Source organism: Emys orbicularis, chromosome 10, assembly GCF_028017835.1.
Source record: "Emys orbicularis isolate rEmyOrb1 chromosome 10, rEmyOrb1.hap1, whole genome shotgun sequence".
In the NCBI taxonomy this organism is placed as follows: Eukaryota; Metazoa; Chordata; order Testudines; family Emydidae; genus Emys; species Emys orbicularis.
The window spans coordinates 83,053,967-83,080,438 of record NC_088692.1 but is presented as its reverse complement, the minus strand read 5'-3'; the positions used below and the strand labels follow the sequence as shown (position 1 = coordinate 83,080,438).

At 41.3% G+C, this 26,472-nt stretch overlaps 1 protein-coding gene across 1 annotated transcript; it reads right to left on the bottom strand.

Annotated features, from left to right (window-relative positions):
* ASB7 (ankyrin repeat and SOCS box containing 7) lies at positions 1-25,733 on the bottom strand. Its single transcript, XM_065412737.1, has 3 exons — positions 25,523-25,733; positions 17,790-18,395; positions 1-140 (listed from the first exon to the last, which is right to left on the bottom strand). The coding sequence occupies exons 1-3, from the start codon at positions 25,731-25,733 to the stop codon at positions 1-3; spliced, it is 957 nt and encodes a 318-aa protein (XP_065268809.1).
* Between the last annotated feature and the right edge of the window lie 739 nt (positions 25,734-26,472).

The window sequence follows — 26,472 nt, the reverse complement described above, 5'->3', positions numbered from 1 at the left end:
TCAGATATCATCAAACTTGTGTTTTAAATAGTCTTTGATGACCTTGGCAATGGGTAGTTCATCAAGCAGTTTTAGGTTTTGAAGGCCTATACACTGGCGGATTTTAATTCGGCATAGATCTTGCAAGTTTCTGGGCTGTCCTGAAATGAAAGACAAAAGGAACATATTTAAGTAAGATAATCACATTTAAGATGTGCTTCAAAAGTTTATTTATATTATTTATATGTCCAGCTCTGAAGATGAACAAGCAGTCAACTTAGAGGGTATGATTTAAGCAATTCAAGGATCATATGGCCAAGTTTAATAATCGCACTTTCCCCCTCCAACCAAGAGAAAAGGCCTTTAGTTTCTAACACATTCAGAATGTATGTTATATATGTATGTCCCTGTAGAGTGAGTTGAGACCGGGGCTGACCACAGTTCATGGAGGTAATGCTCTGCCAGTACCACGACCACGTCAGCAAAAACGTTAATGGCTAGATTTTTCTGAAGAACTGAGTTCCCATTTAGGCTCATTATCTTTAAAGGGAACTGCTGGACTCTGAGCAGTTTGGAAAGTCAGCCCCCAAAACACTTAACATAGCCAGCAGTATCTCAAAATAAATGATATGGAATACTTTCACCCTTGAAGTTTATGTATGTCACCAGTTATAATACACAAAATGTTTTAACTTCAAATATTTCCTACATTGAAAAAAGCAGACCCCTAAAACAATTAAGCATCATAAAAGCAGCAGATGACTGTGTGAGTGGAAACATCTTACAATTTGTTTTCAATTACCTTGAATAGACAGGGTACCGGGGACACATGTAAATGCTTATACTGCTATCTCAAAATAATCTGTAATCAGTAGACCTTACTGCAATCATTTGTCATCTTCCTAATAGTTAGTGGTGAAAGGTAGCATTTGCCTTCTCAAAGAAAGAAAAAAGGCACGGATTGCACCAAGTAGATGATTTCTATTGTTTTCCCCAAAATCATTAAAATAAACATGTAAACAGTTTACTCAGCAGAAATCAAGCTGAACATTTAAATGAAATATTTTCCAGTTTCTTCAAGATTTCCTACATAGCGAACATGTAAATAAGAATCTTGTCTCAAAACAGGCAATGCTTTCAATAAAATGGTTCTTGAAACCTCCGCAATTGCAGGTTATAAGGTAAATGGTACAATGCTCTCAGCGCATCTATGTACATTAGGCAACAAGGCTACAAAATAAAGGTGATAGGATCCTCTTATCCTCTAGACTTGAGTTAGTCACTTTATTGAAGGCATATTCATCTCAAGTTTGGAGTTACTCCATTCCAAATGAAAGTCTGAGGCCTTGTCTACACTACAGAGTTTTGTCGACGTAAATTAAGCTGTCAATCAAAAACCGGTATAATTACATTGCTTGTGCATGTTCACACTAGAACTCCTTCTGTCAGCAGAGCACATCCACAATTAGTGCTCTAGCATCGACGGGGAGAGCAGTGCACTGTAGGTAGCTATCCCACTGTGCTACTCGCCACCTTCTGCAGCTAGGAGTTGTGGGAAGACAGAGTGGATCGCAGTGCATCATGGGTGCAGGCTCAACGTCCCATGATGCAGTTCTCATAGACTCATAGACTTTAAGGTCAGAAGGGATCAATATGGTCATCTAGTCTGACCTCCCGCATGGTGCAGGCCACAAAAGCTGACCCACCCACAACCCAATCCTCCAGCCTGCGACCCCTGCCCTATGCTGCGGAGGAAGGCGAAAAACCTCCAGGGCCTCTGCCAATCTACCCTGGAGGAAAATTCCTTCCCGACCCCAAATATGGCGATCAGTAGAACCCCGAGCATACAGGCAAGATTCTACAGCCGGACCCTCATTTTACCAGCGATGGCACTTTAATGCCTAATTGACTAAAATCACGTTATCCCATCAAACCATTCCCTCCATAAACTTATCAAGCCTAATCTTGAAGCCAGAGAGGTCTTTCGCCCCCACCGTTTCCCTCAGAAGGCTGTTCCAAAATTTCACCCCTCTGACGGTTAGAAACCTTCGTCTAATTTCAAGCCTAAACTTCCCCACGGCCAGTTTATATCCATTCGTTCTTGTGTCCACATTAGTACTGAGCTGAAATAATTCCTCTCCCTCCTTGGTATTAATCCCTTTGATATATTTAAAGAGAGCAATCATATCCCCCCTCAGCCTTCTTTTGGTTAGGCTAAACAAACCGAGCTCCTCGAGTCTCCTTTCATAGGAAAGGTTTTCCATTCCTCAGATCATCCTAGTGGCCTTTCCATCCCAGCATTCGCAGCATTTTTCAACAGCCCGTTTATTGTGCGCCCAACATCTCTGTCTGAAAGGATAGATCCCTCACTGCTCTACTGCTGCAGTCACTGTTATGAACACATCGCGGATGGTCATGCAGTACATCAGGAGCTCCCAATCTGAACAGGAATCAGAGTTGCCTGACCTGCTGTGTGTGCCAGGGAAAGAAACACCAGATTACTTTTGGCATTCACAGAGCAGCCGAAGATGATGGACTGTCGCTTTTGGGCTCGGGAAACAAGCACTGAGTGGTGGGATCACATCATTATGCAGGTCTGAGATGACGAGCAGTGGCTGCAGAACTTTCGGATGCGGAAAGCCACCTTCCTGGAACGGTGTGCAGAGTTTGCCCCAGCACTGCGGCATAAGGACACCAAAATGAAAGATGCCCACTTGGTGGAGAAGCGCATGGCGATCGCAGTGTGAAAGCTGGCAACTCCAGACTGCTACTAGTCATGAATCAGTTTAGAGTCAGGAAGTCGACCCTTTGGAACTGCATTAACTCAAGTCTGCGAGGCCATTAATCACATCCTGCTACAAAGGACGGTGACTCTTGGCAATGTGCGTGAAATAGTGGATGGCTTTGCAGCAATAGTGGATTCCCTAGCTGCAAAGGGGCAATAGATGGCATGCATAATCCAATTTTGGCCCCAATTTTGTGACAGAGTACATCAATAGAAAGGGGTACTTCTCTATGGTATTGCAAGCGCTTGTAAATCACTGTGGGCGTTTTACTGACCAGGAACACTGGCCTGTGCAGAAAGCTCCAAACAGGGACTTTCTTTCCAGACCAGAAGATTCCAGTGGGGGATATTGAAATGCCCATTGTGATCCTAGGAGATCCAGTGTACCCCTTACAGCTGTGGCTCACGAAGCCTTACACAGAAAACCTGGACAGCAGCAAGGAGTACTTCAACAGTAGGCTGAGCAGGTGCAGAATGACCATGGAATGTGCCTTTGGCAGATTAAAAGTGCACTGGCGATGCCTTTATGGAAGGTTAGACCTCAATGAGGAAAACATTTTGCATGCTCCATACTATTTGTGAGGCTAAGGGTGAAAAGTTTCCCCTGGGGTGGAGCGCAGAGGCAGATCGCCTGGTTGCTGAATTTGAGCAGCCAGATACCAGGGCTATTAGAGGGGCACAACAGGGGGCTATTTGAATCATGGAGGCTTTAAGGCAACATTTTGATAAAGCCCCAGTAATACAGCACTCTGCCATGCTTTGTTAACTTGCCGCCTTGCATGAAAATTGTGATGTTTCTTGACTGGGATTTGTATTCGGCCAATTATCAAACTGACACTGTATTACTACCAGCAGCAACCACCATGTGAAGGAGACAAATAAAGAAGGTTATCTTTCAGAGAGTTCGTTTTTATTAAATACCAATTAACAAGACACACAAAAAGCTTGGTGGGAGGAGAGATAAGAGTGCAAGGCAGTGTAGGTTCTCCTAGCCATATGTAAGTCCAGCTATCATTTTGGAAGCTGTCTGTCGGGGTGGAGGGAACGAGGTACCGAGATGTTCTGGGAAGTTACAAGGAACGTGTGGGAAGGGCATGGAAAGCAGTTCTGTATCGGCTGCAGAGGGGGATGAGCACGCATGTGTTCTGCAGGGAATGTGATTAGGGACTTCAACATCTCTGTTTGCTCCTCCCATCACTTTTATCATCCGCTCCTGGCCCCTTACAATGTGCTCCTCACTCTCCTTTCTGTCCTGCCTTTCTATTTTTTTCCTTCAGGGTCTCTCCACTCCCTGCGCTCTTTATTCAGCCTCTGAGGATTGGAGTATCTCCCGGAACATGTGCTCCTTGCTCTGCCTTGGTTGCTTTCTTATCTGGCAGAGGCACTCTGCAGGTGCATAGGGGGTTCCCCTGAAGGCCACATCTGCAGAAGCACAAGAAACAATACACAGAATCATGATTGTTAGTTAACACACAGTATTGAATCATTATAGTAACAATACCTCTTGACATATGAATCGCTTTCGTACTATCCTTTAGAGAGCACACATCCCAGTGAACACCCTAAACATGGTGACTTTGGGCTGGGTGGGGTTTGGCATTCAAGATAGGGCAAAGGGTCTAGGTGGTTATTTATGGGGATCAGTGCAGGTGACTAGGGACAATATTCAATGACCCATGCCTGCGGAAAAAGGTGGCAGAAGCCAGTATCTCACTCCTGAGGATGAGCAGGAATGCAAGGGTGCATCTCCTGCATGTGTGCGGCTTCAGACCCGGTCCCTGTGCCGCTTGGGTCCCAGCATAAGTGATTGCCAAGTGACGTGGGAAAGTTTCCCACAATAGGGTGAAGGAACAAAGCAGCTCTGCCAAGGCACCTTTGGCACAGGATTGGGGAGTACCTCCAGGAAAGTTTCCTAGAGATCTCCCTGGAGGATTCCCGTGAAATCTTGGTGTGCATTTACACACTGTTCCGCTGCACTGCTTAGCTGCACAAGGGAATGTGGAGCACACTCAAACACAGCTAGTCTTGTACATATCTATCCCTTCATCCACTTCTAGAGCATACAGAGCAAAGGACAGCTCTACCTCATATAACCAAGCAGCATCAACTCAAAAAGATCACTTACCAGGGCTCTTCTCTCACGTATCATGTGTGCCAGAGACGGACTGCTGGGGCTGGCTAGAGGTCCAGAGTGGAATAGAGGTCCCGACTCGCCACGCCACCAGACGAACCTGCTGTGTGCTCCCCATTGTCCTCCAACTTGACCTCCTTGTCCACAACTTCGTCCTTGGGGTTAGGTCCACTATCCGCTGCCTCCAGCCCTGCCCAAGTATTCACGGGGCTCTGGGAGGTGGAGGTCGGGGTCACCGCCACGGATGACGTCCAGCTCCTTATAGAAGCGGCAGGTCTTCAGCGCAGCACCAGAGAGACCATTTGCCTCCCTTGCCTTCTGGTATGCCTGCCTAAACTCCTTTACCTTCGCACAGTACTGCTGCGTGTCCCATTTCTAGCCCTTATCCAACAAGCCACGAGAAATCTGCCTATAGGTATTGAAGTTCCTAGGGCTGGAGCGGAGCTGGGACTGCACAGCCTCCTCTCCCTATAGTGCCGGCAGATCCAACAACTCGGGTGTTCTCCAAGCGGAGGAGAGTTGCTGCGAGGAGCCGCCACAGTCAGCTGGGAAGCTGTGATGTGAGTTCTCCATGCCGAGAAAACAGGAAGTGGAATTTCAAAAATTCCCGGGCCTTTTAAAAAGGGAGGGGTGGAAACTTGTGTACCTGGGTACAGGGCAGCAAAGTTCAAACTGCTGCCCAGAGCGGTCAGGATGGGCATTGTGGGACACCTCCTGGAGGCCATTTACAGCGACATAACCAAGCGCAGTGTCTACACCGACACTTGGTCAGTATAACTTTGCCGCAAAAAACTATGCCTCTCATCAAGGTGGTTTTATTTTGTCGGCAAAGTAGGAGAGTTTTGTCGGCAGAAGGAGCATTGTAGTGTGTACACCTCCACTGTTTTGTCGATGAAACCTGACTTCTGTTGACAAAATTGTGTAGCATAGACAAGGGTATGCAATTGACGCAAGTTGACTTGCATTCTACAGTCTTGTTAAAAGTGATATTCAACTTCTGTCTACATTGTTTACCTTCTATTATTAGAAGACCCAACCTCCGTATAACGGGATATGTTATTTCCATTTTTTCTGGTTTACTATGTGCATACTTCAGCAGTTCCTATGCAGAGAGTTTCACCCTTTTGTCTGGGTGCATTTTTCACACAACAGGATGGAGAGGCACATTTACAATTGAATTTTGTCTTTTTAAGAACAAAAATCAGCAGGAGAAGTAAAGTCTGGCAGGTGTAGTACTGGAAACTAATTTAAGCTCATTTTGAAAGTTACTAGATTTGAAGTAAGCTCCAAAGTCTTTTTCTTTCATGCCAGCAATAATATTTCTAGGACACTCAACATCATGGTAGATAAATGCTAATTTTTAAAAAAATATAATATTTCAGTCATGATGTTGTGGTTCTCATTATAGATCACTGATGACTTTGCTACATAATAGAACATTTCTATTTGATAATAATATAATATATATGAGTGAAGTTATACAGTTCACATACTTAAGCTTCAGGGTGGGGGGGGGGGGAAATTGCTTTTGACCTGAGACCAAGCATGGGAAGTTTCATACTCCCAAAGAAAAGCTTCTGATAAATTTATCAATGAATGAAACAAAACAAAATGAAATGGAAGCATCTTTTAAACTTTAACTAGAAACAACAGTGTTTCCTGCTAGCGAACACTAGGATATTCCATGTGTGTATTAGTGCACACAAGAATACAGCTATGAGACAATGATTTCTGGTTTCAGAATCACATTAACATCCTGTGATCTGTTTGAGTAAAACAGAACAGACAATGTAAAATAGCCAGAAGAAATTGGCCAGCAGTTAAATTTAGGGAGTTACCAGAGACCCGATTATCAAAAGTTTGACATTTCCCCCTGATAAGCCTAAGAATATTTCCTGGGAATGTGTTAACAAAGGACATTTCCAATGTTAAGCACCAGTTGCTATATCTAGTGGCTGTTAGTGTCTTAGGTCATGCCTTGCAAATTCCAGGGTTATTAATGCATTTGTGATTTATTAGAAACGGTGTCTAGAGCACTTACTCATTCTTGGTTGCATCTGAATGAAAAAGAAAAAAAATTTAAGGATTATAGACCAACATCAGTGAACCTCAGTTTGGCAAATGTAAAATGTTATTAGTAACTTGGCAAAGCAAGACAGGTTAAGTGATGAATAAAGTTCTGACTAAAAATGATTAGGAGAGAACAAGCAGGGAGAATTTGCTGCATCATGACTTTGGAAGGATATTTAGGCTAATAAGATTTTTAAAGAAGTAGAACAGAAAAGAATAAACAAAGAGTAGAAGGACTTTCAAACCAACAACCTGACTCATGGACCGCAATGAGATACAAACTAGTTCTATAGACAGTAAATACCGCTTAAAGAAATTCCTTACCCGTTCCCAAACAGCCATCTATTTTGTTGCAAATTTTATTTTGGAGTTGTTCTTTTATTGTTATATTTGTGTTATTACAGTTATGATCAAGCCAGTGAACGCTCATTGCTCTTGTGGGGCTCAAGGTTTGGTAAAACATCCACATGAGTAAATCAGCTATTTTTATAGATGGCTGTTTTGTGTCTTATAATAAAGACCACAAAAATTAGAAGCGGGTAGAACTACTAATCTGTTCTTATAGCTGACATTTCATCTGGTCTCTCCTCTCCAAAAGCAATCCATCAATGTCAGATGATGCTTCAGAGGAAAGTAGAAATTCCCATAATCCGTTTCTTTGTGCAATACTCCACTCATCCTAGACAAATTTCTTCCTATCACATCACTGATTATTTTATGGTCTAAACTATGGAGTACTGATGGCGCTGTGATTTATCCCACTTAGTGGGACAGATTTTTGTTCTCATAAAATGTGTAACATTTTTCGCTAAGTTAGATGCCTCAATTGCTTGCAAAGCAAGTTCCAGAGGTTTATTAAAATTATTTATTTAGAAAAATATTGTTGATCTTTAGAGTGGTCTCTTCTTGTACTAAGACAATTGCTTGAATTTTGAATACAACACATTCCTCCCATTTTACCCTCAATTTCCAGTCACTCCCCAGCCTTCTTTTAAAAATAAATAAATGAATAAAAAAAATCTACAATTTTAGTTGACGATATTGTTACATCTCAAGCATGGGTGAGCTGCTTCCAAAATAACCAACTAGGGACTTAGAGGGTTGGCTCCTGAAGTTGGGAGTGCGGGGTATAGTTCAATACATTCTACAGTACTTTGACATCAGACACTTTTTTACATAATATAAACTGAGAGGCCCAAGTTTTAAAGAAAAACTTATAAATATTTCTCTAGCATCTCTATGCACTAGTTGTCAGAGTTGGAAGGGACAAGGTTAACAGTGAACTTTAAAGGTCTTTAAAAATACAGAGCAGAGGTTCCCAAATTTCATCTTTAAAATGCTGCAGTAGTCTATTTTCAAAACATTCCTGCCCATGATAAACCAGCCAACTTTCTTCTCCTCAAAATATGTGGGTAAGGACTGTAGAAATGGAAACACTGATGGCTCTAGAAAAAGGATATTTGCAAAGCTAATAATAACATAGTCCTCTCTCATAGTCAGTGATGTTCTTACTCAGCTAACAGGACCTGTCTGTCTTCCTTCCAGAATATGTGCACTGTCCTTGGAATGCACAATCTCTGTCCACCTAGTGCCTTAGTCAATGTAGCCACAAATCAATCAGGTGACAAGAAAGCAATGGTCTGCACTATATTGGCACACTGGAAATTTTAAATCTCCCTCCCCCATTGTTTCTGAAGGAGTGTATAAGCAGAAGTTGTCTCCTATCTATCCAGTCTCTGCCTAAATTTTGATGTAATCATCAGTACTACAATCCAGTATTTGGGACAGTTTGTTCCCAGTGATCCAAGGCACCGAGATCAGAACGTAAACACATACCTTTGTAATCAGCAAAGATGCAAAAGGAGATGCAATACAGAATATTTTAACAACAACGTGACAATGAGGGGGCTGTTTAATAACTATTATTTCTCTATCTGGATCGGTCACTATCATGGGGGTGGTCTATCGTAAATGGGGGGAAATTTCACCTGAAGTGTCTGCCTGGTTAGCACAGTCTACCTACTTAGCCTATCCACCGTGTCTACATGTGGAAATGATGGGATAGCTCATTCTTCAATAGCTCCCCATGTGGACATTATTCCAAAATAAAAAAATCACTTTTATTCTGGAATGGAATGTCCATGGGGGAACAATTCTGGAAGAGCTATTGCTAGTCAATTTCCCCATGTGGACAAGGTCCTGGGAAAAAGAGAGGAGGCCCTTTCTAATAGTCACCTGATGGCTTAGACTTAAGGTTTATTAAGACAATGCTAGAGTGAGAAGCTTTAATAGTTTTAGTCCACTCTCTTTATGGAGTGCCAAAACTAGCTTGAAAAAAGGAAACAGACAGAGACCCAAAGACACATGAGGATCTAGACTGGCTAGGAGAATACACGTTGGTTCTGTTCCTGTAATATAAACTTTCCTCTTATCTAACTTAACTAAAAGGTAAGTGAAAAATTAGATGTGACTCAATATGTACGTAGGCTGCTTGTTGCTATAAAATCCTTTTTTGCTAATGCTTTGTTCCAACTATTAAATAACAATATTTTGTTTCAAGACGGCTGTGAGTCACTATCACTGGTCACAAGTTCCTGAAACCTGCAGAATGTTAACATGGAATAGTGTACCCAGGTCCTGGTTCTAAGAGTGGAAGAATCATGAGATTTCACCCCGAGACAGGAAAGGGCAAAAGGCTGAACACTTGAGGTGGATGAACTCAAAGAGACCAGAAAGGGGGAAAAGGTGCAGGGAGCCCATAACAGTGACTGACATTTTGGTATATAGAATACATTTTTATGTTTGTTTGGGAGTGGGTGGCTAAAGTAAAATGGGGACCACTGGATTATCTATTTTTGTTTCCCATCCGATTTGTTTAGCACAAAGGAACAATCTATTATTAAATTTTCACAACCGTGAGAGAACAATCAGATACCATAGTTAAAAAATGCCCAACGTCCTTTTTTAAATGAATTGTCCATTGACTAGCTCATATTCTAAGAGCATATCATCTTTTAATTCAAGAATAGCTTAAGGAATTGAGCCTACCCTGAGGCACGTGCCCTCTAGCTTAGAAAACAAACCTGCCATGCTAATACACACATTGCAGGAGCCCATGGTGTGCTTTGTCATGCAGTTCAGACTATGGGGCAGGAACCTTTTAGATCGTGCCCACAGCATCCACACAAGGGAATTACAGTGCAGCACTGTGGTGCACGCTACTAGTGTAAGACATGCCCTAAGAAACATATTGACATGTTGCAGAAGAGGGGGCAGGAATGTGTAAAAAGGATCTAGTCACCTAACAAACAGCTCCCACTGAAGTGAATAGGAGTCCTGCTCCTACTGAAGTGAATGGGAATCTTGCACTTTATTTCAGAGGCTTGATCCTGCTCTCACAGTTTAAGAAATGCAATATCTAGAATTCCAAATCTAAGTAGTAATAGTCAAATGACTAGGGAAGTCAAGTGACATAACAGGATTTGGTTTTGTACCATTGTTAATGCCACTATGAAGATTTCGCTGGTCTAAAACAAATCAAATCCGTATGACTAGTATGAATATCAAACATAACAATCATATACTCTGAGACTATTTCCCCTGCCCCTCGTATGGAACAGTTGCATCGTTTGTGGCTACCAGTACAATAGTGCACTGTGAAACTGAACAGATTCCGCTCCCCCCCAGTAACTAGTGCCATAGGACAAGGCTAGCATTTTACCCCTATTTAACTTTATGCAATACAAGCTAGTTTAAAAAGCTCCAGTTTAATTTAAAATCAGTGATGACCATACCTCTGCTATGAGACATCTACAATAAGCATATTTTCAAACTGCACTAAAAGCCAAAATTCCAAGTAAGTTGGGGGTTTTAGATTAGTCATGCAGATGTTCATCAAAGTTCAGTATTTCTGGCATAGCAAAATATGTAGCAAAGAAGGGTACCTTTGGCTTGAAAATTTGCATATGGAAGTAAACATAATCAGTCAACTCTCTGAAATGAAGTACAGAGGTATGTAGTAAGATTTTTAAGATTAACAACATTGGGATTTTAATAGTCTGAACTACACACATCAGAATTTACTTCTTGTTTGTAATATAATCAGTAATTTGACTGCTATGTAGTCTTTATTAAATCATATGTAGTGCTGGTGTTTTCACCAAAAATAGCTCCAGTATCATACTGCTTACATATGTTCCCTTTCATATTTCTTATTTAGGAGATGATATAATGATGAAAAGTGTTCTGAAAGAATAATAAGTACTTTTATAAAACAGTGCTATTGGACCATCTTACAGTTTGAATACCTGACATTTTACTGTATGCTACTCTGTGTTCCATGGACTAAGTTACCTTTACTTTAAAACACAAATAGGTATATCAAGATTTTTGTTTGCACAAAGGGATCTTCAAACTGCTATGCTGAGATAGCAAAGACTCAGAAGAATTAAATGAACAAAAATCCCAGTTACTGGCTAAAAGCTGACTTGCTGGATATATTTTCAAAGCATTGTGCCAGTTTTAGCCAGCCAACTCTGACTCTGACGACAGTCACACTGCTAAAACGCTGCAGAGAGCTTTGAAAATTTACTCCCTTTGTTTTTCTCAACTGAAAGAAGGTGGGTTGTGTCAATTCTTTGAAAAGGTGATTTGATCTATCTTCAATATGCTACATAAAAGAACCAAACATTGTTTGAAGAACATATTGGTCTTTGAACAGTTGTTACTAGTGAGAAGAGGAAAGTATCGTGGAACTTGTGTAAGATTTTATTTATTTATTTAACAGGGCCAATGATAAAATCACTGATTCATACAGCCCTAACACCCAGGCTCTCAAAACAGAGCCCATTTATCAGTGAGAGATTACCACTAGCACCTCCTGGGGCAATAGATTTTCACAATTTCAGTAAGTTTCATGCATGTTACCATGCACATATAAACGAAGATTAACGTTGAGCTTAACGAACTTCTTCCAATTGATTCCTAGCAGGTGATTTCAAGGAATTACTGCATTTGTTTTGAGTGTTGTTACTGAGTAATTAAGGTTGTAACAGAATTTTACACTGTGAAATTACTATATTCAGAGGAGTTTAAACTATACAATCACAAAACAGTCAAAGTTTAAAATGTGCCTAAATTATAGCAAAAAAAAAAAGTAATTTTACTTACACTGTCTCTCGACAGGGAGTTTCTATAGTTTCTTTGTAGGGTCTCTATTTATCTTTAAAATTTCATCCATGCCTACAATGCTGTAAACATTTTCTAAAGCATACAATTTGAAATCCTGTTAAAGCTAATGACTTGTCCTTTTGAAAATATAAAACAACTGATCTTAATACAACTGAATTAGTATTTGACCTAACCATTGATTTGATGGCAATCCAGGATTAACTAGGCAGGTATTATCTATTTTCCAGATTGGGAAACCAAGGCAAAACTTCCAACTTCATGCTTAGACTAATCTGGCCTCTCAATATGTAAAGGAATCCCGAGAGAAAGGGAAGTTAAATGTCTGACCCCTCTCACTGGAAAGCACAGGAGAGACATTTCCTCAGGGAAATGTAGAAAAATAAATCAGGTCTTTCTTGTAGATCTAATTCTAAGATTGGAGATGTATTTACAGACTTGGTCTCTTGTCTGTTCTCCATTATAGGGAGCTATAGGCTCTCTGTAGTAAGACTATTGGTACCAGTGTTCTGACACCAGTTTAGGGGGGGAAAGCTCAATGCAACAAGCCCACAAGAGCCAGCAAAGCAGGGTGGATAAAAAAAAAAAAAAAAAAAAAAAAAAAAATCGGATTTTTTGGATAAGTTTTTTCCTCAAAAAGCATTTCATCTAAAGATATATTATAGCTCAAAGATATCTCATCATGGAAGAGGGATTATAAATTCTAATTCTATAGTATGAGACAATATATTCATATAATATTTAAGAAAAGTTTTGTAAATGAGTTCCAATAGTTCATGGATTAGGGACCCAATCTTATGCAGCTTCACAGGCTTCTGGATAGATTATTTAGGTTAATCTTTCTATCTCCCCATGCAGGAGCGGCGCCATGGTTTTTGCCGCCCTAGGCGGCAGCGCTCCTCCTCTGAGCATTCAGGGGACCTGGGGTCTTCGGTGGCAGGGGTCCTTCTGCTCCGCGTCTTCGGGGCACTTCGGCGGCGGGTCCCGGAGCGAGCGAAGGACCCCCCGCCGAATTTCTGCCGAAGATCCAGAGCGGAAGGACCCCCCGCCGCTGAATTTCCGCCAAGGGCGGCAAAATGCCACCCCCCAAATCCTGCTGCCCTAGGCGACTGCCTAGGGTCGCCTAGTGGAAGCGCCGGCCCTGTCCCCATGGGACTCGGTGCTCAGTCTAAAAGATACCATCAGATATGCTTAGTTTTGCAGTTCTCTAACTGTGGATGTGTGTCTCCAGAGGTAACATGCTTGTTAACAGCAAAAATGTTTTTAAATAAATAATATATAGAGGTGAGAAATAACAGACCTCAACCCTATTGTCCCTTTGCAAATTTGTGTACAAAGCTTCTCTCTAAAAGTGCAAAGTTTCAAAAAGTTCACTGAACAGAAGATTGTTGGGGGTGGAATAGATCTGGACAAGGAAAAGTCTGGAGATAAATGTGAGAAGCGAGAGACATACGCTTGTTTCATTAAAATATTATATGTTTGCTGTTGAAGAAAAAAAAATCCAGAATACTTAACGTTGTTGTTTTAGTTAAATAAAACAATTTAAAATGTCTGTCTGGTGATGTTCTCCTCCTAATACAGCATGGCAAGAAAATCCTCCAAATATTAATGATTAACCTGTTGAATTGGAGATAGTTCACCTCCCAATTTACCTTTGGTTATTTCATTTACCAATCATTCATTTTCTGATATAACTGTAAAATTAATCTGAAAAGTTTTCAAAATAAATCACTGTTTAAAAATGTATAGTGTGTACCTTCTAAAAATGAAACCTACATCTATCTCTGAGTTGTGAAGAATATGTATTAAGGTTGTAACAACCAACAAAAATGCACCTTTATGTAGAAAACCATAATTAAATAGAGTCTTCCTGACTAGTGATTTAAATCATGATTTAAATCAACTTGATTTAACTCAAATCCACCGTGCAGCAAAGACAGAAATATACTATATTTTTTCAAGATGCATAAGAATTTTCAATACTGGGGCTTATGCCTAGACTGGAAAACAGATGGTAGTTGTCTAAAGTGTGCATGTAGTTCCGTGCTTTTGAAAGTACATATTAAAAATATTGGCTTAATGCCCTTTACAAATTAACTCACAATTTATAAAACTTTGCCTTCCAGTGGTGGGTCCCATAGTTAAAATAGAGACTATTATGACTGATCTAAGACATTCATTCAGAGCACTGGGTACATATACAAAATACATCAACAAAGCTATACATTATAAAACTGGACTAACATCCAAACAAAACCTAAATGCCTTGCAAGCTCCAAATCTAAGACTCTAAAACACTCTACTCTGCTACTGAATGAGACGGCAAAAATTCAAATTGTCCACTACTAGAAATACATTTTTCAGCGTCCTAACAATAGTTGATGGGGTGGAGGCAAAGAAATTTTCTCATGCAGTGCCATGGCGTGAAACTTCAAAAATTCTTTATGTAGCCCTCTGTCTCACCTGAAGAAGAGCTCTGTGTGGCTTGAAAGCTTGTCTCTCTCACCAACAGAAGTTGGTCTGAAGAAAGATATTACCTCACCCACCTTGACTCTCTAATATCCTGGGTCTGACATGGCTACAACTACACTGCATACATGACCTAACTGGGGACATCTGCCACCAGACTACTAGCTGACTATCTACATGCTTCATCTGCCCCAGGTCATCTGCATACAAAGGAAACTTATAAAAACAAAACATGGGCCATTTAGGAGACACCACACTGAAAATAAATGACATAAGCTCATTAGTCTTCTAAAACAGTGGTCTGTTAGCAATATGTTGATCTGTCTCAGAAGTAGGAAGTCAAAAGATGTTTAAAAAAGGCCCTTTGACTCAAGAGAGGTGTATCCTGAGCTCAAAACAAAGGAAGATGTGGTCCTGGATAGAGGTCCAACCTCCATTCTGCCCACCTCCAAAGCTAAAGCAAAAAACAGTTCAAGAGTATGGCCAGCTATGTGTGGTGACACAGCAACACCTGAGTTAACCCAGATGAATTACCCACATTGACAATGAAGTCACCCAGAGCAATCAGCTCAGCTCTCAATTAGGGATTCTGCCATGAAACAGGGCAACCTCTACTAAATCCAAAGTAACACCTTCCCTGGACTCTCAATAGATGGACACGCTATCAGATTAATTTTTGAGTCGGAGACCACTTTTGGAAGTAAAATGCAATCAGCACAGCCACACTTCTTAGTTTATGTTCAACCAAATGCCCAACTGCGGTGCTAACAAACATCCTACAATGTCATCCTACCAGGATTAATCACTACAAAGGCAAATTTAGGAGCCTCATTCACGACCAACTCAAAGATGGCTGTAACTACCTCTGTAGGTCATTGTCACACTACCCTCCTCCCACAAGAGCAGAATCAGGAGATGGCCAGTGAGACGGAGAGATTTCAAACTCAGTCTCCATCTTGCAACTGATTTAGTCCTGCCTTGTTTCCCATTGCCTAACACAACAGAAGCTGAGTAACCAGAGATCTTGCAACCAATCCTACTTTCTCTTCCATTTTAAACCTTCATAATTCTAGTTTATATAGTGGCACAACTCTCGTAGATATCCTAAAGCAGCCACTGAAGAAGTGCTGCTGAGATGGGGTAGAAGGATGCTAGAAAAAACACCTGCACCCACCCCAAGCAGACATATCAAGACCATTTATAAATCTCTCAGGTTCTGTTGAAGCCAATGGGGAAAAAAAAACAACCAACAGGAAACCCTCTCCAGAATACAATCAGAACTCTACCAGTCTCTTTACATCCATCCCCATTAAGAAGCTCCACTTCCCATAATTCCCACCCCAGTTTCCACAAGCTTCAACCCCATTTGGCTTATTAGAACTACTATTTTTTTTTTTTAGAGAGATAGATATATAGATAGATAGATAGATAGATATATCTATGTGCTTAGCCCTTCAGAACAATGATAACAGTACTGTGTAAAGAAGAGACACTAATTTTAAATGAAATGTTTTAAAGTACTTTGAAAATGTATAGCCGTACATAAGTGTTATTTTTGTACACACAAATGAATGAATGTCCACTGCAGATGGAACAGTATTCTAAGTCTTTGGTTTCTTAACTATTTGTGTGCATGTATTAACAAAGACAACTGCTACTTCTTAAAGCTATAAGGATACTTTTAGAGTTTCTGGGCATCTAAAAGCTTTGGAATTACTTCTAACTTCTTTATTTAGACATCATTAATGCAAAATTGTTAGAAGCTAGCAATTCCACTGCAGAATCTGCAACCTACAAACAGCAGCTTTTTTGATGAAGCTTCAGATATTAGGGACACACTTCAAAGGATTAGAATATGCTTCAGTCTTACCGTTATAGTCTACTAAGACTATGGAAAATTAGAAGATGGGGTTATTTATGGACAAAATAATATCCAAACAGTACAACTAAAATGGTGAGAAACGTTTCCAAAGACAGGCAACAAAGGGGGTAGAATTCTATTCTCGACAGAAAAAGTTCAATGAAATTAAAGTCTTTCCTCCCCTTGTTTTTCCTATTATCCAACCTTCACCTGTCCAAATACTGTATATATCAAGCTTTCAGATATATATGAACCATAGGTCTTTAGTGAACACAGTAATACAAGTCATACATACAATTAGAAGTCTGATTCTGAATGCTTATGTGTATCTACAATTGCTAAATTTCATCTGATTCAGTGATTAAAAATTCAGTTTCTCTCTAGCGCCTATACTGCATGTGGTCATGAACTTTCACTGTTTGAAAATGCAACATGCAAAAGTAAGAGAAGCTTTAAAAAGCCACACACCAACTGTCCTATACTACTTTGATCCTGGGCACATGAGAAGTAGTCAGGCCCTCTTAATAATAATAATCCTGGATTATACCTTGTTACCTTATTAGCAATGCAGTTCTGTACCCTGAACATTTTCAGTGACAGCATCCTCCTTATGAAGGAAATTTTTAAATAGGTCACTCCATTTCTAACCTCTTGCATAATGTAGTCAAAAATCAAAAACTTTTTAAAACTGAGAGGGTACTTCAGTAAGTCTAGTGTTCCCAGATATCGAACAGGTACAGGCAGAAGAAAATAACTAGGCTCATGTTGCTGTCTAGGGAAGGGGTGTGGGAAGAGAAGGGGGGAAGAAAACAAACAAACAAACAAAAAAAACACCACACACAGAAAAATTCCTCCTGCTCTGGTCCTAATGCCAGATGAGAGAGTGAGCTGCACAGTTTTTGCAGGATGTCAAACAAGCAAAGGATCCTAAGAAGCCACGTTATGCTTGCACTTAAGGCCAGCTCTAATAAAGCTGGATTTTATAGCCACATACATATCTTTTGATGAACACTTCCACACACACACACACACACACACACACACACACACACACACACACACACACACACACACACACACACACACTCTCTCTCTCAATATAAAGTAAACAAAGTTCATTTAAATATGGTGTCCTTAGTGTTAGCTCCTTTCCTGAGGAGGACAGTAAATGAGCTTCCCCCACCATCACCACCAGGAACTTTCTAATGCATTTAACTAGCATTTAGATGCTAGGATTAAATGTTTCCCTGAGGTTAAACCCAAAAAAGGACACTGTGTGCTTTGATTAACTTTTCTTACATACATACTTGTTACTTCTTGTAAGAAATCCAGACAGGGTCGGCTACTTCCAGAAATACTTATTGAAACAGCCAATGGGGTCTGTCCTTCATAGTTCCTTGTGTTAGTGTCTGCTCCATAATTATATAACATTTGTGCACAAAGCACATCATCTCTAAGAGCAGACAAGTGTAATGGTGTCTGTCCATCTTCTAAGCGGCCCAAGTTTGTATCCGCCCCTCTCTGAAGAAACATTCGGCAGTAAGAGTGATTGCTTTTGATCACAGCGTATCGTAACAGGAAACCATTTTGAATGTCGATGTTGGCATTGTGATCCAGAAGGATTTTCACGCAGCTTGACCTCTCTCGGATAATGGCTAACTGAAGCGGTGTAGTACCTTTATCACTGAGCGGATCAACCTCAGCCTTGAACTCCAGCAGGAGTCTGACAAATGAGTCTCTGCCATAGTGGGCTGCTACATGGAGGGGAGTCCAACCATCATTGCTTTTTGCATTGATAATGTCACTTCTATATTCTGATTCCAACATCAAGCGTGCAATCCTTGCCCGGCCATGCATGGCAGCATAATGCAGAGCAGTGAAGCCTCCAATTAAGTCCTTAACTGTGGGATCAGCTAAAGTTAAAATACAAAACAAAGGAAAAAAGTTAGACAGAGAGTACAAATAAAATCAAATGGCAGAATGTTACTCTTCAAGCAAATCTTGAAATAGTTTGACATGCTTCAAACTACTTCTTGCTTTTATAGATTATGTTCCAGATTTTTAAAAGTACGTAGGCATTACTTCACTTAGGAACCAAAATTGCCTAAATCCCTTTTGAAAATGAGATTTAGACTCCTAAATCAGTTAGGTGTTGCAATGTTGAGTGCAGCAACACCTAGATACATTTAAAAATCTGGGCCTAAGTTCTATTTTAAGGAAGAGTCAAATGATTTATTTCGTTTAATAAAGGTAATCAACAAGAAAAAAAAAATGAAGTTATGTTTAAACACATGCATAGTTCTAGCACTTTTAAGCTAATTGTTCAAACTTCTTTGTCCACCCAGTTCCTTTCCAGCTCTGTAATGTCATGCTTCTTTCTCTGTTTTATTTTCCCTTGTGCTGCTTCTTGGTCTTAAAAAGAAGCATGTGTAGCAACATCTGCTGTCCCAAATTACAGATGTTTTGTGGTCTGGCAAGATGGTGTTGTTTTTAGGGTGTAATACTGTATTAGGTAAAAAGTTTCTCTGCGGTCTGTAGGATTTCCAAAGCATGTAAGATATATGTTATTTCAGATCATCTTGATAAAAGTCTGTTTTTATAAGATGAGACGTCTGTTCTTAATTTATAGTTTTACAAAAATTTAAGATTTTACAAGAATGTAAGCATCCCCTTATGGGGAGAAAAAAAAATAAAAAAAAATCAGGAGATATGGCAGTGCTAAATTCGTAAGTGATTGGACAGTCCTGTCCCCCCCACCGCACCACCACCAACGGCACATAAATTCAGATAGCGTACGTGTGCTCTCATATATTATAAAAATAAAAGAGAAAATAAATCAACCAGACCAAGTTACCTAATTCCACTCCTCACTCCTGGACACAGAGACACATCCCTTGCACCCCAAATGATTTTTCACAAGTCTTTCCTCACATGCACTTAACATCTTACTTTTAGCCAGCTAACTGGACTATGGAGCCTGTCCCAATACCATTCTTACCCAGTGGCAAGGCTGCAAAGGGTAATCTCCCTCCGCCTTCACCTATGTGCATCACTTCGTAATGTGCTCAACTTCTACCAGTCTACAGCTTGGAAACCTGAGTCCATTTCCTAACCCAAGTCTCCTGGCTTATAAAGAGAGGTGCTGTCCACAGGGAAGACCAGCCTTCATTTGACACCATCACATTATGCATTTCTACTGTGCAAAATCCTGACAGCCACATTGCTGCATTCTAACACTTCACTCATTGCATTTTCCCCATCCATACAGTGTTTGAAGAAGAAGGGGTGCAGACGGGGATATGATGGAGTGACCTTTCTTCCAGAAGGTCAAAGGACAGAACACAGCTCCCTCTGGAGGCTGTCAACACCTCTTCCAATGTTGGGTGTTGTATGTGTTGCTCGGGATAAACACACTGGTTCCCTCATCCCCTACCACACACCCACCCACCCACACGGGCAACTGTGTGTTCCTCATCCTTAGCAGCATGGGGAGTAAGATAACAAGCCCAATCTCAAATTCCAACCTACTGTGAAGGTACAAGTGGAGTTTGCAATATGATATGGCAGCAAGTTAGGTCAATGTAATGCTGGGTTAAATATACAGAGGAATCCAGTCACAGAATGGAGAAGAAAAAGTTCTGCTTTAAATGGGTCTCAAGTGCCCACACCTGGAATCAGTTATGGACATCACCTCACCAGAAATATTGACAATTAAGACAGAATTCAGAGGAGAGCAACAAAAGTGATGAAGGAGCTTGAGAGATTTTTTTTAAAAAAAATATAAAAACAGGAAAGATTAAGAGAGCCAAATAAGCATAGCATGGCTAAGCAATTAAAAACGGAGCAGTGCGGGGAACAATCCACAAAGGGTATTAAGGAACGGGAAGTATTATTGCCTGAGGTAAGTAAAGGGGGTAACTTGACATAATGAGATGAAATTAAGGACAAGTTTAGATTATGTATCAGGACAAAATTCCTTAGTGAGCTGTATTAGACAGTGGAATAGTCTCTCAACAGAAGCAGCAGAAGCCTGAGTACTTGAGAAGTTTAAAAATGAAACTGGTCAAAGATAACTGCAGGGAGCAGTCCTGTTTTGGCAGGAAGCAACTGGTATCTTTCCCAACCTGCTCTAAAATAGAGTCCACACCACTGTAGAGTCAAAAACACAAAGATATTAAAAATATCAATGATCAGCTGAAAAAATATTCTTCCCTGGATCAGCTGCTCCTAGACTTCCTAGCTTCAGACTGCTCAGCCAATATTCTAGGTCAGTGGTTCTCAAAGCCAGTCCACCGCTTGTTCAGGAAAGCCCCTGACGGGCTGGGCCAATTTGTTTACCTGCTGCATCCGCAGGTTCGGCCAATCGCAGCTCCTACTGGCCATGGTTTGCCGCTCCAGGCCAATGGGGGCTGCAGGAAGCAGCACAGGCTGAAGGATATGCTGAACCGCGGCCAGTGGGAGCCCCGATCGTCCAAACCTGCGGACGCAGCAGGTAAACAAACCGGCCCGGCCTGCCAGGGGCTTTCCCTGAACAAGCGGCGGCCCTAGTTTGAGAACCACTGTTCTAGATCCTCTCTCAAATCACTCCCACTCCATTCTGTTTGATCCATTCTATCCAATCCATTCTATCCATCAAGCCACCTGCTTAAAAACCTAACAGGTTATGGTGTACCTGTTACAGTAATGTAATAAGTCTATGCTATCTCTATTTCTAGACTCACCTAGATTAGCACTAGCAGCGTTTTTGAATTAACACCATTGGCTCTCAAACAAGGCCACCCTTTTGTAAGCGTTTCTTCCCCCTCTACCTCCAATCCAATTAAATTACTCCTAATTATATAAAGGCCAACCAAGAAGTAGCAAACTATGTAAGAGATATCACTGGAAAAAGTGAAGGAATCCAATCAATTGTGTAAACAAGCCACATGACTTAAGCTTTATGAAAGCCAATACAATGGACAGCACCATATGGTAATGATATTTTAATTCCCGTTAATATTATGGGTTTTTACTGGACCACTGATACCAATTTTCTACTCAATTAAGTAGTCAGATCATTAAAAACAAACAAACCGAAAAGACTGCCCATTATTGTTAAGAAAGTGCTTTGCTGCCATCTTGTGGACAAACTATTATGAGCTGCACATTGGGAGGATCAAAAGCACTCACTAAGGTTTTTTCCATTCCTACCATCCCACAATAAAATTAACATTGTGAAATTGAAGTCAAATGTATAACCCTGTTCATTCTAGATTCCTCTCTTTGCACTGTTCTCGTAAGTAACTGTCCAACTCTGGAGGGCGAGCTCTGTTGTAAGGCAACTGGTCATAAATCTGGAAAGAATCTGTTTGAAGACTCGTTGTGATGTGTTTCCTCTTTCCCCTTCATTCCCCCACCAAAAAGTCCCAGGACTGTTACTAAGAGCAGGGCTACACTTAAAATGCTGCAGTGGTGCTGCGTGGCTGTAGCGCTTCAGTGAAAATGCTACTATGCCGACAGAAGAGCTTCTCCGGTTGGCATAGTTATTCCACCTGCACGAGAGGCGGTAGCTACGTCGACGGGTAGCTATGTGTACTCCTGTTATTCCAGGCTTGCTTCCTTCCAGAGACTTACCCCTAGCCACAAGATTCAGAAATACTCATCACAGTGCTGCCTGCATAGGATTTCCTAAGGCAATACTGGCACAAGGAAGCTTCAAGAAATGCACTAATCTTCATCCACAAAGATACATCAATCTAGGTGAACAGTATTTCACACATTCTAGTTTCTCCTAGATTCTGTAAGGTCTTACTAGATTTAGATATGGTGTAGTCAAATTTTCATAGAATAGAAACTCCTTTAGGTCACTTGCTACTCTGGCTTTTCAGCAGTTTCTTAACAAATTCCTTTTGGTGTCAATGAGTCTTATCACCATTACTTTGGTACACATAACCAAACAGTGTCCTTACTCGCCTAGTGTATTACTGGAATATAAAACACACAAGAGAGCTAACTGCTGTGCACCCTAAAGATCCTAGCTGGCTATGATTCAGAGGGCTGTGCACTAGCACAGCATAATTCTTCCCCTAATTTACTGCACACACAAGATGGCTTAGCATGAAATTTAGAAAGCACAAATATACCAGAGGGAAAAATTTTGCACTGGCTAAGAGGATGGATCAGATGACTTCTCTAATTTTCTATGATTCTGTGAACCATTCTGTCCCTCTCGCTTTCCTGTGCTGCTCCAGTGGGACCACTGCTCCTTGCTGCTTGGATTGCTCTTGCAGATTCCGTTTGTCATCATGTTTTCATTATACTGAAAAAGAGCTGTTGGAAGACCCACACCTCTGAGGAATCCAAACTGTCTGTGAGCTATGCTTTCTCCACTCTCCTTGCAGACTAAGTCTCTCCACTGCTCTACCATGCCATCAAATTGCTAAGAAATACCTTGCAACTCTGCTGATCTGGTATATTCTCTTTGCATTTGGTTGCTCCTTCTGCTGGTTTCATCCTTGTGTCTGGGCCAAAGGACTGGCATGAATAAAGGAAAACACTAACATACAATTCACTCTATATACAACTAACACACTGATGAGCTGGATGGTTTACTAGCTGATACAATGGTCAATCTACTTCTAGATGACCAACTCCCACACTGTTCGAGTCTCTTCCTCTTCAGGTGCCTAGTTACTCAACTTTCCAATTCCTCTGACTGCATTCTTCTACACTGCTGCCAGCACTAGGCTATTTCATTACAGATAATTCTCACCTGGCAAAAGATTTATTAAAAGCAATAAATAAAAAAGGGAAAATAGCAGCCAGTCAGTAGCATTTGTAGGAAAATGGTTACAAGAGGATGTACTGAAAATGAAAAGACAAGTTTACAGAGCTTGTAAATCTGGAAAGAAAGTCAAATTTATAAGATTGCGAAGATTTTTATATATCTCAAATCAAGTACTTGAAAACTGGGAAATGCCAGATTGAGGGTTGCCCGTGCAACTTCAATTCTGACTCCTAAGTGTGGCATTTTCTAATTTTAAATTGCTTTACTTTGCAACCTAAACAACATTCTTTTAAATGTAGTTTTTATATGTAATATATATGTAAGTGTCAAATAATGCAACACAAACTAGGGGCCTGATCTCATTCACTGTTACTCATGTGAGTAGTTTTTATTAATCAATCAGATGGTTCAGTTTCTATGGGATGGGAAGATAGTAAAAATTTAGCAAACTATCTGTCTGATTTATGAACAGTGTTAGGGAGTTCAGGAGTTCCATCTAGCCCTTCTATGCCAGAGAGAAAGTTTAATGGGGCAGCGCTCTGACTGGAGATGTGGCACGCCCATCTCTCCCACTCTGTACGTTGTTCAGTGCAAGGACAAGTTCAATCCACTGACCTCTAAAGTCTAGGAGTTTTGGTAAAAGACTAAAAGAAAGGAGTGCTTTCTGTCCTAAGTACTATGTACATTTGCTCTATTATTAGTGATGTGCTTTGCCTCAACTACCTTTAAGTGACTCAAGAAAAAGTGCTTCCTTAAAAGGCTTCCATATTTTGACAAAAGTCATTAGGAGTGATATTTACCTTAAACTTTACTTCTATTGCTTCTCTCTTACACCGTATATACTCGATCATAAGCCAGTTCGTTTATAAGCCAACCCCTCCCCCCCCAAGATGGATAAGTAAAAATGGAAAATTTTTATAACCTGTTCATAAGCCGACCCTATAATTCAGGGGTCAGCAAACTTTGGCTCCCGGGTTTATTGGTTTATTTACCTCGAGAGTCCGCAGGCATGGAGGTAAACCTAAGTAAACAAAGTGTCCTGACATGCCAGCTGCTTACCCTGACAGGCTGGGACAGCAACTGGTGGGGAAATTTTTTTGGGGGGAGAAGCTGGGAGTCAGGGGAGTAACCCCTGTGACCACCCCCCACATGACCCCACCCCTAGCCCGAGACCCCCACACTCTCCCCAATCCCCATCCCATCCCTTCCCACCTTATCTGGGGAGGATGTCTCTGACCTGGCTGGAGCTGCTCCGACAGGCTGGGCAGCGCGGCTGCAGTCTGCTCCGGCGGGCCAGACCAGGCGGCGCGGCCGCAGCATGTTCCAGTGGGCTGGGCCAGGTGGCGTGGCCACAGCCTGCTCCAGGGGGCGGGGCCGAGCGGCATGGCTGCAGCCTGCCAGCCCCGGAGCTGCAACTGCTTCGGAGGCTGCGGGGAGAGCAGCGTGGCCAGAAGCGGAGAGACTCTAGCCCCGCCTCTTCCCTTCTGGCTATGCTGCCTCTCCTTGCTCCCTCTGTTGGGGGGAGGGGCTGTGTCCCACCTCTCTCTCTATACCCATTCATAAGCCGACCCCCTTCTCTGGTGCTTCCCTTTTTTACTAAAAAATTCGGCTTATGAACAAGTATATACGGTACTATGCTAACCAATTGCTTGTCTTTGATGTTTTACTCTTTCAAATCGATAGTTACAAATATGGCCTTGTCTTCACTCTGAAAAAAGGAGCATGCGTAACTCAAATTAGCTAACTTGAGGTAAAATCCTAGTGAAGACGAGGCAGTTTATAATTTTCACATGAGTTATTAGAAGATCAAGCTAAAGTCTATGGGAAAGCCTAGTCTTTAACATGACCTACTGGCTCAAGTTAGAACTACAAACTGCCTTGTGTTCAGCACTTACTAGGATTTTATCTACAGTTTGCTAACTCAAATTAAGAGCACATCTCCCTTGTAGTGCAGACAAGGCCTACAAAAGGTGCCGTAAATTCTCTCTTACTTTCTATCTAGCCCTTCCCTACTCACCTACTTTTATAACTGCTTATTCATTTTGATAATTGCTCCCTGGCAATTTTGAGAACTAATATAAAAGGCTAGACACTTTGCCAGCTCATTCATGGAGACAACATCCAAAACAAGTAGAGTGGAGACAGAAACAAAGCACCACTCCCAAGAAACAAATGAGGCAAACGAGAAAGTTACTTCAGAAATAATCTGATACCAATCTGGAAATGGAAGACTTTTGAATGGAACCCAAGACCTTTTCTCTCTGTGCAACTCACCTCCGTGTTCAAGAAATACACGAACACATCTCTCTTTCCCTCTTGCTGCAGAGAAATGAAGCAAGGTCCAGCCATTGGCATCTCGACCATTTGGAGAATAGCCCTGTTCCAACATCTTGCGCACGGTGTGAACATCCCCAGCAGCTACTGCAGCCTGAATCTGCAACTCTTCCTGTAGTTCAGGGTTCCTCCGACAGTGATGGTGTAACATCCTAGCTGAGTCTGCTTCTTACAAAAGTGTCATGCAGTCACACTAGTCACCTTTAATCAACATAGAGCATACATAAATTAGAACAGGGATTGAAAAAGAGACGATGCCTTAAAAAAAAAAGTCAAGAACACTTGTTAAAAATGACACCATGCAACAATTCTTATAGTACACACTCAAACTAAGACCATTATAATCACAGGATCAAAGACAGTCAGACACAAAGGCTTGGTCCACACTGGGGCGGGGGATCGATCTAGGAAACGCAACTTCAGCTACGAGAATAGTGTAGCTGAAGTCGACGTTTCCTAGATCGAATTAAGTGTACTTACTGCGGGTCCACGCGGCGCAGGCAAGCTCCCCCGTCGACAGCGCTTCCTCCTCTCGGCGAGCAGGAGTTCCGCAGTCGACGGGGGAGCACTTCTGGGATCGATTTATCGCGTCCAGATGAGACGCGATAAATCGATCCCAGAAGATCGATCTCTACCCGCCAAATCAGGCGGGTAGTGTAGACCAAGCCAAAGACTAGGGAAGAGAGATAGCAGTAGGGTTTCTAATTTTTTCATCCCAACAGAAAGGGATACTTATACATTTTGGGATGCCTTTAACATTGTACAAAGTTCTTTTTACTGCAATGGCAGTGTATAAGAGTGAATAATCAACAATAAGTGAGGTTTAAAAAAAAACCAACCTCTCTTAATGACTAAACTTCACACGATGGTCAATGCTTGCAATTCTGGAG